At 51.8% G+C, this 16,839-nt stretch overlaps 5 protein-coding genes across 5 annotated transcripts; 3 read left to right on the top strand and 2 right to left on the bottom strand.

The window, feature by feature from the left end:
* Nucleotides 1-349: 349 nt before the first annotated feature.
* On the top strand, nucleotides 350-903 carry T069G_08575 (DASH complex subunit dad2 domain-containing protein; the record flags this gene model as incomplete). The annotated part of the gene is made up of 3 exons (XM_056175785.1): nucleotides 350-560; nucleotides 625-684; nucleotides 737-903. The coding sequence occupies 3 exons, from the start codon at nucleotides 350-352 to the stop codon at nucleotides 901-903; spliced, it is 438 nt and encodes a 145-aa protein (XP_056026734.1).
* A 1,009-nt stretch (nucleotides 904-1,912) lies between these two features.
* Nucleotides 1,913-4,133, top strand: T069G_08574 (uncharacterized protein; the record flags this gene model as incomplete). Its single annotated transcript, XM_056175784.1, has 2 exons — nucleotides 1,913-2,399; nucleotides 2,485-4,133. The coding sequence occupies 2 exons, from the start codon at nucleotides 1,913-1,915 to the stop codon at nucleotides 4,131-4,133; spliced, it is 2,136 nt and encodes a 711-aa protein (XP_056026733.1).
* Nucleotides 4,134-5,409: 1,276 nt separating this feature from the next.
* On the top strand, nucleotides 5,410-7,237 carry T069G_08573 (carboxylesterase family domain-containing protein; the record flags this gene model as incomplete). The annotated part of the gene is made up of 2 exons (XM_056175783.1): nucleotides 5,410-6,018; nucleotides 6,134-7,237. The coding sequence occupies 2 exons, from the start codon at nucleotides 5,410-5,412 to the stop codon at nucleotides 7,235-7,237; spliced, it is 1,713 nt and encodes a 570-aa protein (XP_056026732.1).
* A 1,358-nt stretch (nucleotides 7,238-8,595) lies between these two features.
* T069G_08572 (transmembrane alpha-helix domain-containing protein) lies at nucleotides 8,596-9,894 on the bottom strand (the record flags this gene model as incomplete). The annotated part of the gene is made up of 1 exon (XM_056175782.1): nucleotides 8,596-9,894. The coding sequence occupies one exon, from the start codon at nucleotides 9,892-9,894 to the stop codon at nucleotides 8,596-8,598; it is 1,299 nt and encodes a 432-aa protein (XP_056026731.1).
* A 3,909-nt stretch (nucleotides 9,895-13,803) lies between these two features.
* Nucleotides 13,804-16,183, bottom strand: T069G_08571 (uncharacterized protein; the record flags this gene model as incomplete). The annotated part of the gene is made up of 3 exons (XM_056175781.1): nucleotides 13,804-14,047; nucleotides 14,103-15,776; nucleotides 15,960-16,183. The coding sequence occupies 3 exons, from the start codon at nucleotides 16,181-16,183 to the stop codon at nucleotides 13,804-13,806; spliced, it is 2,142 nt and encodes a 713-aa protein (XP_056026730.1).
* Nucleotides 16,184-16,839: the final 656 nt, after the last annotated feature.

Here is a 16,839-nt window from a genome sequence, read left to right as displayed (position 1 = left end):
AGCGCTTTGGGCGGGATAATTTTGGTTGTGTCATTATTTACTCCGCGACCTGTTTGGGCATAGCGCAAACTTTTCTCTCTACACTAGCAAACCGTTTGTACACAAAAGCTTCTGGTTGCTAGGGTGAAGACCACGTGAATCTAGCTTTGGGAATGGACCCCGCCAGATCTTAGAAAGAAACTCAATACAATTGCTCGGTCTTCATACTATCCGAAGCCGGTGAAGCTTGAGTTCAAGCCCGTTGATGCATTTTCAGTTAATGACAGCTGCACTTGTCTACTAAGTTAATGGGTATTTTTTAATACTGAGAAGGATAATTTCCCACACGCAAATACGCTCATCACCCAAAATGTCGTATCCAACCAGATCATTCTCATCGCATGTGCGCGCTTCGAGTTCAACCGCTTCAGCTCCACAGTCACCGGCATTGTTGGCTCGAATCGAAGAGAAAAAGGCAGAGCTTGAGAATCTTAAAGAGCTGAGAGACTTGAGCGCGACAGTAGCAACTCAGATGGAGGCCCTGGAGCAGAAGCTCACCACCTTGTCAGATGGAACTGAGGGTAAGACAAGCTTGCTTTGAGTTGTGCTTTTGTAAATGAGAATGGGACTGACAGCAACGGGCAGTAATTGCTGCTGTAGTTGGTAACTGGCATAATGTGCTTCGTGCCATCAGCATGGCTTCATGTAGGTCCAGTATCACTACTCTAGTCATGTCCGGCTCTTAACCATAACATAGCAAAACTGGCAAAAACAGCAGCTGAGCCTGCCACAGAAGAGGCATCAACATCCGCGGTGCAACTGCCACAAACTCTAGTACGAATTCCCACGGAGCATGCACCGACATTACAGGCGCAAGCCGAAGCGGTAGAAGCGGCAGCCGACGAGTCCATGACGGATGCGTAAGCCGGGATGGGCAAGAATGATGATAATAATTAACAGCATCGGATCGACTACTACTACTACTACTATTATGCGAATGGCTTTTTGAGAAGCTCGCCTCGAGCTTGTTGGAATCGACTGGCTACCTCATCATGGGGTTATACGAGGCAAGGGACATCGCCACAGGGGTCAGCGCACATGCTCTTGGATGTATGCATGCTGCTGCAACATACTCCGGTACTTTGCAGCCAACCTTTCCTTTGATGTCATGGTCTCCCGGCATGTCAAGATTATGCCCTAGAAGATACTCCTCTTTGCATCCCGGAAAGATGGAGTTGCAGATCGAAAACTTTCGATGGGAGGCATCCTCAGCCATCGTCGATTTTATCGGCAGCTTCCCACCTTATCGCCGGTACCTTGCCGTGCCACCGATACAAATCCGAGACGCGTTGCCTCGGCCCTGGTCGCGATGTCGCTTGCCACTGCGACACAGGCGGCTTGAAAGGGGAGTCGATAAAATGGCGACCTGGGACAAGGGAAATGACGATGGGCCAGCAAGGTTGAAAGCAAGCAGTGTGGACCTTGGCGCAGCAGAGCGGAAGGTGGAAGGAGATCGGATTCATTTCATTTCGGCTCCACCACTTGGCAACCTGTCTCACCCGCAATCAACATTGAGTCCAAAATAGCTTCCTACGGCAGAGCTGATTTACCCCAGAGATTATTTGCCTATCCTACTATACCCAAACCAGCATCATCACAACAGCTTTGGTTCATTTCACCAGCTACTAGTTGAAATAGAAGGCTTCGCGAACATATTGGTTTCGGCCCCGCTTGAGCGCCCACGGCCGCCCGAGTCCGGCCTGTCCGCGAAATTAGACTACGGTTTTGGACCTCTCCGCGAAGGATACGGAGTCGTAGTAATTAATTTCTATCGTATCTGATAGAAACCCCCTGCGCGCGAAGTTTCCAGTCCAATCACGCCCTCAGCGCGTATTGCAGGCGACATCTACTGCTCCCGAGAGCTGCTGCGACAATGGCCCGGCGCGGCATCGCGAAGTCGTCGTCGGCAGAGGATGTTGGCTTTCGCGTTGTGCAAAAAGGAGGCACTTGTGACGTTCGCTTTGGAGCCGACATCTTTCAGCGACCCGCGAGACCGGGCAGCTCTCGTGACGTTTACGAAAAACTGCCGACTCATCATACGCCAAAGCAAATAACGTCGTCGAAGCGGAATTTAGCGGGTGATAGCGTCGTCCAGGATCCCTGTCCAGGTCAACATCACAGCCAGGGTCACCGGCCATCGGATGTTGCTATTACCAGAGAGCTGAAGAAACATGTCATAGCAACCTCTCCTTCGGCACTCCGTCGAGCAGCCAGACAATCCTCACCCCAATTTCGTCGTCGGCCAGCCGTTGTTTCAGAGACTTTCCAGCCTCTCGATTCTTTGCGAGAAGCGTCTACTCTGGACATCAACAAGCACAATTATGAGAACACGGGGTCATCCTCCACTCGTGCATCTCAAGGTGTGTTGGCATACGGTCACAATCATATACTCTCTCATTTTCCTTGCTTGCACCCAGTCATTGACATACTTTGCGCTTCTCCTAGAGCGATTCGCTGAAGTATACGACATACTAAGAGATACAATTGGCGAACGCACCATCTGGGAGCAGGTCAAGAGACACTCGGCCGGCCAGTTTGAATGGCTGTTGACCCATCTGCCGTCTCCGAATTCTAGCATTCACGATAGCTCATCTGAAGAATACGCATCTGAGCACGGAGCTGACGGCAAAGTTTACGTCTGCAATCTAGTGCTGCAGAAGAAGCGGGAGCCACATAGCGATAGCGAGTGCCCGCTCAATTCATATTATCTACTGGCGACGCCACTGCAATACAGCGCCAACTGGACCGTGGAAATGGACGAGCCTCGGATCGCCGGCGATGACGATTCCGTCACCTGGATGGACCATAGCCGTCCAGTAACGCCGCCAATGAAGGTTCCCGAGATTGTTCTCGCCGTTGAAAATGCGGTTTCGCCAGCGTTTACTGCGGTGAGCGACAGGAGCTTTGGCGACAGCTCGTCACGAGCCACCTCGTTCTCGCTACCGCGGATTGAGGACTCGCTGGAGGAGTTGGATCGGCTCGAGGACCAGTTGGAGGCAGTGAACGCGTTTACGCAGTCTCAGCAACTGGCTCTGATAGCCAGGCCACCACCAAAGGTTTCGTCATATTCAACACCAGAAGAGGCAATGAGAGCATTCAAAAGATCAACGGTATCCGGTGCACCGGCCACAGTTCGCTCTAAACCCGCCGAAAAGGCCATCGCAACACCGCGTCGATCTGCGTCTCTAACTGTTCGGGAGAAGAGCCCTGAAGAGCCGGCCAAGGGATCCTCGAGTCGTCGGTCCGGCCTTGGTGTATTCATGTCTAAAGCCGGGAACACCCTGGCAACGGTGGCCAAGTCTTCCGTTCGCTCATCGAAAACGCCTACAGTTCCCAGTTTTGAGTTGCCGGGTAAGGCTGTCGCTCGACGCTTGAGGGAAGTTCGTGAAACCCGCGAGGCACATCATGCGGCGGCTCTCAAGGCGTTAGAGGCCCCCCCAAAGCCAAGAAGCAACAAGACCTTGCCCAAGCCTACCTTCGAGCTACCTGGAGATACCATTTCGCGGCGCAAGAGGGAGGAAAGCGAGGCTAAACTGCGGGCCCAGGAGGAAGAGCAGCGCAAGAGACGCGAGTTCAAGGCACGACCTGCTCGGCCAAACTCTACGCCTAGCACGCTTCCCCGTGACACCGTAGCAAGCCGAGCTCGTCAGGCCAAGATTCAGGAGGAAAACGCGGAGAGGCAGGCGGCCTTGTCTCACAAGGTCAAGCGACTGTCGCTGGGTCTCGTGCGCGATGAGCCTATGACGCCCACCCCGAGTAAGGCGGAAAAGCAGCGTGGACGTGGTTCCATGATTGCGGTCGCAGAGTCTATCAACCGGTCGATACTTGCATCAGTGGTCACCGCCACCAAGAGTAAGAATCCGCTGTCCATTGAAAGCATGATGACCCGGTTCCGGTCTAAGAGCAAAGAGATTCTGGGGCACGATTCTGCAAGCATCATGGAGAAGAAGAGCCACGAAAAGAGTGACAGACCGATGACTGCCAAGGCTGCTCGAGACGAGGCTGCTGAGCGCTCTAGAATAGCGAGTCGGGAGTGGGCAGAGAGGAAGCGTCGTAAGGAGGCGGCGTCTCTGAAGCAAATCACGGAGCAATGAGATTGCGGTATCGCTGGAGTTTAGGCACTTTTTGTCTACTCTTTCTTTTGTTCATTTTCTTTTCTATCATACCCGTGTTCTTGAGGTTCTCTTTAAGGGGGGCAGCTCTGACTGAGCAGCATCAGGCGCACAACAGATATATCAAGGAGGGGAGTTACAACGCGGGCGGCGAGTACATCAATACCGCCATTGTTTCAACTGTACAAATAGGGAAGGGATTGGAGTTTTTGGGCTTGTGGATTTTTGTTGTGTCGCACATTTGTTGACACGTTGGGATACAAAGACTTTTGCGGTTTTGGGAGCAATCCCACGGTTGCAGCCGCGAGGCGCGCAACACTTTAGCTATGATACACTGTAGCTACTTGAGCTTTCTACTAGGATAGAGGACGGGGCTGACAATTGGGCAGCCAGTAATTGGGCGGCTGATTCGCAGAAAGGTGGATGAGGCTAAAGGGATCTGCCGGCTGTGCTGTGCAGGCTGGATGCATTACGGCTAAGAGAGGAGAGACTCTGCAGTAGAGCTGGGAGAAAGAGAAGTCTAAGGACGGCCAAGGTTAGATTAAGGCTGCTAGTATTGGTATTAGACTATTAGTATTAGCATTAGTAGTAGAAGCAACAATGCAAATCTTTGAGCTGTCATCCTGTCATTTGATGTCATGTCATCAGTCACCATTCCCTTCTAGCCAGATTCGAGCGAGTGTCAAGTTTAGTCTGCCAAATGCAGCAATGACGTCTATTGGCTCCGTGAGTTTTTGGTGTTCACTTTTATTGATAACATAAGGCTAGGGACTGCATCGTTACATTGTCGCTTGGCTGCAATTTTTCATGGCTAGCTTTTTTCATTGAGTCATCTTTTAACGAGTGCTTTGGAGTCTTTACGCTTCTTATTTCTTCCGCTGTGACTGCTGCACGCACTCTGTATTGATACCTGGAGCGGAACAAGGTACAGGTGCCTAACCTGTTTGTATATCTCGGTTTTGTTTGTGCCTTGGCACGGCAGCTGTGATGAGCTGCTGAGAGAAGACAAAAAAAATCTTCAACTTCAAAAAATCTTGGCGACAACACCAGAATATTCATTCCGACACATTCTAACTGCTCATCATTGCTGTCGTCTTTTTTCTTCTTTTTCTCTCTTTTACTCTCTCCAATATATATCCATCTCATCTCCGCCGTCGTCACCTCGATACCCAGCCAGCGTCATCATCTCGATATCCTCACTTCATATCACCCCACGTCATAACCCCCAGATCCAGACTGATTGACTCGCTTTCCCGCCATGGAGGCTCCAACCGTCGCCGTCAACGGCTGCACCATCGTCGGCGTCTTCCAGCCCGCCTCAGAAAAATACCCAAAGGCGCTGGACATTTTCCACGGCATCCCGTTCGCCAGCGCCCAGCGCTTCCGCGCCGCCGTGGCGATGCCGCCGTCCGAGGCTTCAGGTGTCATCGATGCCTCGCGCCCTGCGCCCTCACAGCCGATCCCCATGGCGCAGCACGCCACGGCGGAGAATCCGTTGACGCTCAACGTCTTTCGACCTTCCATGTCGGCGTCGGCGTCGGAGTACGTGGTCGGGCCGGAGAGCGAGGGCGTGCGGGATCTGCCCGTGGTGATTTACGTTCACGGGGGCGCCTTCAACTTTGGGTTCCCGCTGGAGAGGGATCTGGCGTCGTTTGTGGCCTGGGGGGCGAGCCAGGTGCTGGTTGTGAGCGTTTCGTATCGTCTGGGGGCGCTGGGGTTCTTGGCTGGTGCGCCCGAGACGCAGGAGCTGAATTTGGGGCTGAGGGACCAGAGGCTGGCGGTTGAGTGGGTGAAGGAGTGGATTGGTGAGTTTGGGGGGGATGCTGGTGATATCACGCTCCTGGGAACAAGTGCTGGGGCGCATTCGGTGAGTTTTTTGAAATTTCACATCTCTTGGTGGAATATCTCATCACTAGATGAAGATGAAGATGATGATGATACACCAAAGAACAGCGGATTTTACTGACATCTTCACCTCTCAGGTTGGCCATCACATACTCAACCCGTCTCCTCTCCCCTTCCGCAAGGCCATTCTCGAGTCCGGATCTCCAACTGCGCGCTCTGTGCTTTCCCCTTCGCACCCTCGCAACGTAGGCCATCTAAACGAGTGCAGCATGTACGCCAACAACAGGCCTCTCGACATCCTCCCCATCGACTCTCTCATCGAAGCCTCATTTACCGTCTACGCCATGCACCACACACCCGTGACTTGGCCCTTCCAGCCCGTCATTGACGGCCCCGGAGGCGCCATCCCAGACTTGCCCCTGAACCTGTGGCGCCAGCTCGTCGAGTCGGGTCGTGCCAAGGACATTTCCGTCATCACCGGCTTCTGCTCTCACGAGGGCACGACTTTTGCTCCGCAGCACGCCTCCACCAGCGCCGAATTCCGCTCCTTTTTCCAGAAACTCATTCCTTCTTTTTCAGCAGACGACCTTGACGCCCTCGAGCTGCTGTACCCCGATCCCCTCATCCACCCGGACTCCCCCTATCTTCAGCCCCCCGGCATAGGGGGTCCTCAGAAACGCCCGTACGGAGCGCAGTTTCGCCGCATCCACGAGGCTTACGGCCATTACGCATACATTTGCCCTGTTCTTCATACCGCACACACTTTATCTCGAGCCGGAGCCCGTGTATATCTCTATGAATACGCTGCTCTTTCATCACCATTCAAGGCAGCTTCTCACGGTGACCAGCCTCCCGCCGTAACACACGACCTAAACATCCTCGAGTCGACTCCGGGTCTCATAGCTGTTGCCAAGGAGATGAACCACCGCTGGGTCTCCTTCTCCTCCTCACCCTCTGGTACACTCAACCAAGACGACCAAGAGGAAGCTTGGCCCCTGTTTCAGAGTCCCCTCGGAGACGATAGCTCCGCCACGTCTTTCTCCGGGGCAGGAATTGGGGAGCTTCTCGTCTTTGGAGAAGGCAATGACGAAGCTGCGGGAGGGAGAAACCAAGGCACGCCGGTCAAGACGAGGAGACTTACAGACAGGGAGCTGGAGCAGTGCCGCTTCTGGTGGGACCGCATGGAGTTGAGCCAGGGGATGGGTGAGCGAGGCACTGCGTCGGCTTGGCTGAAGGCGTAAATTAGGGGGTGCTGGTTAAGGATATGGAAAGAAAAAGAAAAGAAAGGAAAATAAAAGAAAAGAAAAGAAAAGACAAATAAATTAAACAGGCAAAACAAGGAAACAAAAGAAATCTTTCAGGCGTCTTGGTGTAGACGGGAACCAGCTGATATGAAATATTAGCACGTAAATATGGTAGGGAGCTTTGTAGATATTCACACTCCCAAAGAAACGAGATAGGTGCCTGGTTGGCATCAGTGGTAGGAGAAACTGAAGTTGTGTGTTTGTGTCTGCGAACACTGAAACACAAACCCAAAGACAGATTCACGCAAGCTCGTATCTTTAAAGAAGCAAAGTAAGTGTATATATATATATATATATATATATATATATATATATATATTAGACACGCAAATTTGTACCATGTAATAGCATTTCCTCCATAAAAACATCCCAGGCCGCATCTATATACCCAACATCCCTTTTGTTTTAAAAATCCTCCGCATTACCAAAGACATTCTTTCCAAGACACGACAAAAAAAGGTCCAAATCGAGGTAAGGGGGTGGAGGCACAACGATGAAAAGACGGACATCATCAAACCCATACGAAATCCGCAGAACGTATCGACGAGTATAGCATATCTGGCTGAATACGTATGAGGTGTGATGTGTTACTTTTGAGCGAGAAACCAAGACATTAAAGACACAGGATGGCTGGAATCAGGGAGGGTCATAGAATCAAGTCAACCATAGCAGCAACAGCACCGGCAGCAGTAAAATCGACTCGCTACGCCCGCAGATGCATATAGTTTTTTGTATGTACAAGTGCGTCTCCCCCTTTTCGTCTTTTTTCGTCGCGTGTTTATCATGAATGATACATACTTTGTAAGTAAAAAGCATGCATCAGTCTGTTTTCCACCCCCATCAACATCGGTTTATCTCCCTTTTGTTGCCTCCCCTTGAACAAGCAGATCCCTCCTCTTTCTTTCTTTCTTTCATTCTACAACCTCTCATCTTGCCCATATTAAATCAATTCTCATTCCCGTAAAACCCAAGAACAAGCTTCAAGATATTCGACTTGTACCGTGCTGTGGCTGCGTTGTAAATAAAAGCGAGTGTATGTGATTGAAGCGAGCGTAAATTGACGAAAAAAAAATAAAAAGGGGAAGAAGAAAAACCAAAAGCCAAATTTCGTCGTATGCAAATCAGTATTAAACAAAGTGATGGGAGGAAATAGAAATCCTAAAAACGCCTCTCATGTTCCTTCAGCATCTTCCCAACCCCTGAAACGGGCCAAGACGCCTGGCTGAACGGGGGGTATCTATCTTTCGAGCGCAACGAGCGTTTAAAACATCCAAAGTCTCACAGACGGGCGGCGCTTAGAAGTTCTGGGAAATGCCAGCGCTCTGCTGAGGGAAGTGACCAGGACTTTCAACGCGCGTGCTGCGCCGAGCGGGATTGTCGCGGATGATGGGCGGAGCCGGCATCTCGTTGGCACCACCGTAGGGGGTGTCATAGGGAGTCTGGCTATATTGATCATAGTAGCCGGCGCCAGTGCTGTAGGCCATGCCTGCGCCCGCGTCAGAGCCATCTGATCGGCCGGTTGCGCTGTATGAAGAAGACGCATTAGAAGCTCCTCGTCGAACATCGCCACGGTTGTTTGCCGCTGACGGTCCCATAGCGCCAAGAATCTCTCCCTCAGGACCATCAATCAATGCCGCGTCAGACATGTTGCCGCCACGAGTAGGCGAAATGTCGGAATAACCGTTGGTGGCACCAGAAATCGTGGTCGAAGCTTTTCGGCCTGTTGAGCCGCCAAGAGTGGTTGATCCCCAGCCACGGTAGCCAACAGATCCCTCTTCCCGCATCTCATACGCGTCTCCTCCAGTCATGCCAACTACAGGAATGGTGGGATCGGCATTGGGGTTGTAGGCATAGTCCTCGACTTCCTTTCTTCGCTCGGCCTCGGCCACCCGGCGCGCACGACGCTTCTTCCACAGGAAAAGTCCAATGACGGCCAGGATGGCAATGGCGACAATGGGAACGACGACGCCAATGGCTACCTTGGCCTTTGAGTCGAGACCACCGCTGCTATTCTTGCCAGCAATACCATTCGGAGTTGCCGTCGAAGTCGACGAGGTAGTGGTGCCACTGGCTGGGGTGTTGGTAGCTGATCGAGTGCGTGTTACAACCACCTGTTCAGTCGAAGGAGCGCTCCCGGAAACAGTAGTTGTTTCCTCAGTAGTCGTCGACGATGTAGGGGGAGGAGTAGTAGATGTAGGGGGCGCTGTTGTAGAGTCGCTGCTGCTACTAGTGGTAGACTCTGGGGTCGTAGAAGTAGACGATGAGCTCGAAGTAGATGACGACGATGAGCTTGACGTAGATGAAGGCGGTTCCGTAGAAGTCGGTGGCTCTGTCGATGACGATGAAGTCGGCGGCGGTGGTGGTGGAGTGGTACTCGATGGAGGCTCAGATGGCGGAGCTGTCGAGGACGGGGGGTTGTCTGGAGTAGACGATGAAGGTGTCGATGAAGGAGGAGGCGGTGGTGCTGTTGATGATGGCGGCGGCTCTGGAGTTGAGCTAGGTGGTGGAGATGGAGTTGAAGAAGGCGGCGCTGCGGCGTCCGAATGCTCGGGCGGCGACGAATTTTGCGGCGGATTAGATGTGTTGGTAGACATGGTGACGGCGCCGGTGTGGACAGTCGTAAACTTGGATCGACTGTGTTGAGATGCAATGTTAGAATGAAGGTTCAAGGCGCTTAGCCGACTAGAAAAGAGCCGGGCGAAACGAAGCGCAATGCGAAGCAACAAATAGCGTGTATTCCCTCCAACCGCCGGAGTCGACGACTCAAGCTAGAGCAGATAAGCCATCCAGATGATAGTCGTGCAATGGCACCAGGCCGAACGCAGTGGCTACGCACGAAGCCGACGAGAACTCAGCCGCGTCTGACGCCTCGCATGATGACCGTAGACGTCAGGAAGCACGACAGAGGATGAAGAAGCACAAGATCGATTGAGCTCGAAACGGCTTGCAAAGGGAGGCCAGAGGCAAGACAAACAGGAACCGCAAACGTACCTTGTTTTCAGTCCAACGTTCCAGAGACAATCCGAAGAACGTGCGCGTGGAACGAATCAGCCAATTCGGACGATGAAGGGAGCGAGCGCCAGTCGCAAAAATAGGCTGATCTTTTGATTCGTTCGTAAAAAAAATAGAAAGAGAGAAAAAAGAAGAGATACGAGCCGCAACGGTTGGATTCGGCGACAGGCCCACGAACGTCTGACGGCACCTTAGCCTTGGCTTAGCTCCCCGGGCTCGTACAAGCAGCGAAAAGCGCAGCGAATGGACGCAAGCAGAATCTGCGAGGAGGGTGGGCCGTGGGGCGTGTACGAGGTTTTGAACGATGGAAGAAAAAAAAAGAGGAGGCGGATGGGCAGAGAGCGCGAGTGAGAGAAAGGCGCTTAGGAATGTCAATCTGGGCGGACAGGGCACCAAACCAGATCAGCTGTCAAACCCAATGCAGTGAAAAACGCGTACCGGGTCGATGAGGGAAAAGGAAAAAGGGAACAGGACGAAAAAAACTCGTTAGGGGGGCTTTGAGTGAGCGATACGAAGGAAAAGGCCGAGAAGAGCTACAAAGTTCTGACGCACCCGCACCCGAGCGACGATAGCAGCACGAAAAGGAACACCGGACGGGTGCGTTGGGGGGAGCCACTGCACACTGTAACAGGCACTGTGCGGCTGCTCGTAATCTGTCTTGCACCGCCACGTGTGTCCTGCGCTAGTGCCACTGTACCGGATGGCCGTTCCTGCAGTCTCGACTCTGTGGTTGCCCCCTCTTGTTGTGCTGGATGGATTACTCCGTGGTCCTTTTCTGGCTTGATTTTGCTTTTTTTCTTTTTTTGCCGGGGAATCGGGGCTTGATCCCCGAGCGGCTAGTGTCCAGTGTCTTGCTTGTCCCCTGGGTACATGAACCGAGCTCTTCTTCTCAACACGTACATCAAATATTGACAATTATCAACATTGAACCTTCAAGGTGCCAGGGACCAACACGCAGCTACAGGCACTATCAACACTCGACAACAAATGGCTGAATATTGACCCCCAATCTCAATCGCCGCTCCCAGCTGACCGTCGCTGACACAGGCCCCAATGGGCTCAAGGTTTCTGTTTTAGTGGTTGGCGCGTCTACTAATTTCGCCTAAGTCGAACCTCCAAGCTCAAGCCACAGAGGGCACTAAAAAGCCGGCGAGCTTCAGCTGTTGGACAGTACGAGTACCGTACATTGTCTGCAGCGCGGTTGGGCACCTAGACTTTCTGGTACCTGCGAGAGGCCAAAAGAGGCCGCCGCTGCGTTTTTAACCTTTTTGCCTCCCCCATTGTCACATGCGTCCAGTTGCCTTAGTATCTTCTATCTTCTACACTTGAGAGAGGAGAGTGAAGAGAATGGAAGAAAAAAAAACTGACTGGACCGCGAGAAGACCCCCTTTTTCGATGGCAGCGGCAAAGTCCTAGAGCGTTACTTGCACTATGTGCGCAAGGAGCATCTTCATGACCATGCCCGTAATCAATTAACAGATTACTGTGCAGAACACGCGTGCAGGCACCTAGAAAAAGAGACCCTGGTGCAAAATTCAGCGCAGCCTCCGTGGGTTATTACCGAGCAATAAGCACGGAGCAAAGCACGTACGTATGTATGGTGGATGATGCGTGTCATATGCAGAGTGCATCACATTCTTCGGAGGCGCAAGGGCTTTTTTTCGGTCCCGACAAACCACACACCACACACAATTTTGGTGCAAAGGAGCAGTTGTTTGCGTCAAATCTAGAAGTAAACAAACCGATGATGATGATGCCCTCTACCTTCACAAGCCATCAACCAGCCATTCTTGCGGCTTAAACAATCACACTAGGTAACTGTCGACGCCAAATCCTGGGCGCCTATACTAAACAGACAAAATAAACAAGGGAGCCCGAGATTTGCACTGCCCGTCTCACACTCCGGGCCTCACTGCCACAAAAGCATGGTCCGTGGGAAGCTTACTAAAGTGCCGGTTATTATTAGCCCATCCCCCTGGAACACCAAAAAGGGCGCGCGCTTTGTCACCCGACATTGTTCTCTCGACAATGATTCAGCTTTTGCTGCTCAATAAGGCGGGGGAACATAAGAGATAAAAACAGACACAGACGCTACTGTACTATCAACTTCGTGCCTTAGTGTCAAGACTGCTGCAGTACAAGTATACGAGTAGATGCACGGATTCGAGCACCTGATCCGTAATACTCAAGCACATTCCATGGCAAGTGGGGGACAGAAAAACCGAGACTGAGAAGATTACGGACACACGCGCCTTCAATAACACGCTTATAAACCCTAACTCTTAAGCATCTACTTTGGAGTACGGAGTACTATATCTATATTTCTCTAGTAACTGCTATTAAATCTATGTTTCTCTAGTAACTGCTATTATATTTATATTTCTCTATTAACTACTACTATATCTATATTTCTCTATTAACTACTACCATATCTATATTTCTCTAGTAACTACTACTAGAATTAGGTGCTTATATTGCTAAATGTATGCACTTATTCATTTTGCGGTCTCCCTTTTTCTGACCTCTGCTTGCATGGATGTTATCACGCCAATCAATGGAGTGCTCCACAGGAGCAGTCATTTAGAGCCCAGATGATGATCTCCTTTATCCTAAGCCGAGATGGCACGTGATAACGACTTCACTTCCTCGAATCGCTCATGTTGATGACAAGAACGACGAACTGAATACCAAGTACTACTATTCAAAAAGACAGTACATTGTTTATCAATCACATCACTCAACACAGCAAGCAGTCATTATTAAAGCCTGGATGACGATCTCCTTATCCTAATGGAAGCCGAGATGGCACGTGATACCGACTTCACTTCCTCGAACTGCCCATGTTGATAAGAGAGAACGACGAGTTGACTACTGTTGGTAAATAAGACATTACATATCAAACACTCAACACAACACGCACAATTGATTACTATCGGGTAGTGAGACATTACGTATCGACACTGAACACAGCACGCACGATTCACCAAGGAGCATGTCACCTCTAACAAAGCAAATACCCAAAATTACACACGATGCAAGATATCAAGACAGCATAGTCGCCAGACAAAAGCACTAATAAACAAGCAAATAAGACAAACCCTGCAGCAAAGGAAAAACAAATAAAACAAATAATAAAAAAAGGGTGAGCGCATCTGATTGACCTATATTGCCTATGTACAATTTTTTCCTTCAGATGCCAAAGAAGAGGCACGAAGTTCGTCACCTGAGATGTAGTTCATGTGTGTTGGGTTTAGGTTCCAAGTCCATCTATATGCAAACATCGCAAAAAAGCCCAAAATTCGAAAAGAGTTCCGTCGTAATCCCTAATTACTCCTGTGGAAGTGAACAAAATAAACAAAACTCCCTTTTGGAGAGCGCTTTGAAATGCCGCTTATCTGTTGGCAGAATCATGCAGATGCCGTAAGCAAGAAATGACGACGCTGATACTAAAGAAATACCACCCGGGGCAGCCAGCCTACTCTACGCCCTCTCTAAGGTCGCACCGACCATGAGGGCTTCAGCTGGTCGTCCATAGCAGCTGCCGTGAAGACCGTGTCGCCAGGCAGGCGGCTGACTCGGCCTGCTCCGCTTCGAATAGCCTGGAGGTGAGCCTGAGACATGCCGCTCTTGTTACTCCTGATGCTGCCTGCGTCACTGGCATTCTCAGGATCTCTGAACTTCTTGGGGGGGGCAAAGTCCAGAGCCGTAAAGGTGCCTGACTTTCGGAGCAAGTGTCTTGATAGATGTGTTAGCCAATGTGTCTCATTCATGTGTTAACAATGCTACTTACGGGCTTGGGAGGGCAGCTAGTTCGTCAAAGGCACCAGCCAGCTGTGAACCGGCAGTTGGTGGCTGAAGGAAAGCTTTTCTCTCGCCAAAGGGACTTTGGCTTCGACCAGCCGCATGATCGCGGATGCTGGTCGGGGGAGCGAAATCGGCGGCATTGAAGATGGCAAAAGAATCATCACCAAGCTTGGAGGGAGTCGGGAGTGTATTCAGAGGAGCAGGAGGGGGGAGGTTCTTTTTGGGCTGCTGTTGGCGGGCCCATGCACCAGAGGCAGAAGAATCGGGCCTGGGTCCAAAGGCCGAGCCGGCGCGAGATCCAAAGGCTGAACCGGCACGAGGTCGCCCAAAGGCGGAATCAGCACGAGGCCGTCCGGGACCAGGAGAGAAGGTTCCTCCGTTGCCATTAGGTCCACGGAAGCCGGGACCGCGCGGGCCGGGGCCACGAGGACCGCCCATCGGTCCACCTTGGCGTCCGCTTGGGGGTGGTGTCATGGCACGACGAGTAACAGGTTGGGCATACGGCATGACAAAGGCGTTGGTGTCGGCATCATAGTAAGCAGCGGCCTCCATGTAACCCTGGTCGTAGTCTTCGTAGTAATCAGGGCCACCTTGTTGCTGGTTGGGCTTGGGCTGTTGCTGCTGGTGCTGTTGCGGTGGAGCGGGCATAGGAGGGGGTGCTTCATTAGAATCATCAAAGTACTCCTTGTAAAAGGAACGGATGCGGTTGGCGCGGATTTCGGGGTCGTCAGACTCCATCATTTCATTAGGAGGAAGTGGCCGGAAACCAACTGAGAGTCGCTTGCTGGCGTTTTGCGGAACGCCGAGACCACCAGCCTGGTGAGGGGGAGGTGGCCTTGACAGAGGTCGGCCACGGGTTTCTTCCTGCGGTTGAGAATCTTCATGATGGGGCAGTCCGGGAGAGAGAATCTGAGGAACGTTTCGATCAGCGGGGTGGGCAGGGGAGGCCATGCCATTATCAGTGTAAGCAGATGAACGAGCCGAGTTGGGATGGCTCCGAGAGCCATCTTGGCCAAGCTTCAAGGCAGCCGGAGCAGGAGTCGGGATATCAGGGACTTCGAATTCATCCGCGTTAAAGACGTCGACAGGAGGGACCGTTTCGATTTCCGGGACAATTGGCTGGACAGGGAGCATGACATCATGAACCTCGGCGGCACTGGGAGGCTGGTGCGTAGGCTTAGGGGCCGTAGGAGTAGCAAAGGGGTCGACCTTCTCATCCGGGGAGGGAGATCGTGGCGTCGACGGGTGCATGGGAGGCTTCGATAGGGCACTAGACTTGGGAGGGCGTGTTCCAGAGTTGTCGTTGGGGTTGAACGATCGGATAGAACCAACATCACTAGCTGCATATTGGTTGACGGTTCTATAAGGGTCTTCTTCGGTTTGGAGAGTTCGAGCATACGAGTGAATAGATTCGCGAGATCCATGGTTGCCCGGGGGAAGCAGGTACGGCGATGTGAGGTTCATGTCCATGGAAAGACCACCCTTGTGCATAGGTTTTTCTCCTCCAAGTCCCAGCAGACTCTTTCGCTTCTTGGCAGGGGCGTCTCCCATGCCAAAATCAAGGTGCTTGGTCGGGTCGTTGAGCTCCTCCAGCTTGTCTCGGCGCATATTCCTGCGGTGCAGGACGATCAAGACGACAATGGCCACACAAACCGGAATTCTACCTCAATTAGCATATCCATCCAGACCAACTTGTTCCCCGCTTCTTCTCTTCTTCTTCTTCTTCTTTTGTTTTTCTTCCCCCTTCTTCCTCTCTCTTTCACCCTTCTCTCCGCCTTTCCCCTCCCCCTCTCTTGGTATTTTTGTCCTCTTCTTCTTCTTGTAACAAAATGAGACGACTCACATTATACCCAACACAATGGCGAGGGTTGAGCCGGAACCTCCAACAGGCTTCTCGCAGGTGTTGGCGGCTTCGGTGGCAACACAATCCGATCTGCGCAGCAGGTTTCCAATGGACTCCAAGCTGCGACGCAGATTGATTCGCGGTCCCATCTTATAGGCCTCTCCATCGCGTGTAATCGCCGCCGCCGCGGCGGGGTTTAACCCTCGAGCTCGAACTATGCTCATCTTCTTTCTCACTTGCTCCTATTCAAGAAAAGACCTTGTTGGAAAGAAAGGCGGAAGAAAATAAATATTAAGAATGACGTTGCGGATCAAAGTCGAGGTGATGTACTGATCGCCATGAAATATGTGGTGTGGAAGTTGATTATTGTTTTGTTTCGTTCTATACCGAACAGAAACCCGCAAAAACGAGAGATGGTGTCGATCGACGTTCGTCCAGCAAGAAACCAAAAAAGCGGGTTAAGAATGCAATGCCAACCAGGCGGGCAAAGACAAGGAACGACTGTTGTGTTGCTGCTGATTCGCAGAAGCAGCACGCAAAAAGGAATGACTGAGAGCTTGACAAGCAAAGCTAAAAATGAGTGACAGGCCCGCTGGCAGGCGGTTTGCAACGATAAATCGCAATGGTCGACAGAGGGAAAACTGGCGATGGGGAGAGGAGAAAAGAAGAGGAAGAGCAGAGCGCGAGAGAGGCTCCGAGCCAAAGGAGAGAGACAGAGAGCGAGCGACGAAGCGGGTTAGCAAAGGCGACAGGCCTGTTGAGTCGGTGGGACAAGCACAGGACAGCGCATGCAAGTACAAGTACAGCAACTTGGCGAGGAGCAGGCGATTGCAGGGAACCCAGCAGGTTTCGGCGGGCAATTCCCCCCTTGTTGTAGCGA

This window comes from Trichoderma breve, chromosome 5, assembly GCF_028502605.1.
Source record: "Trichoderma breve strain T069 chromosome 5, whole genome shotgun sequence".
Classification (NCBI taxonomy): domain Eukaryota; kingdom Fungi; phylum Ascomycota; class Sordariomycetes; order Hypocreales; family Hypocreaceae; genus Trichoderma; species Trichoderma breve.
Note: the sequence above shows the minus strand (reverse complement) of the source record. Positions and strands in the feature narration are given on the sequence as shown.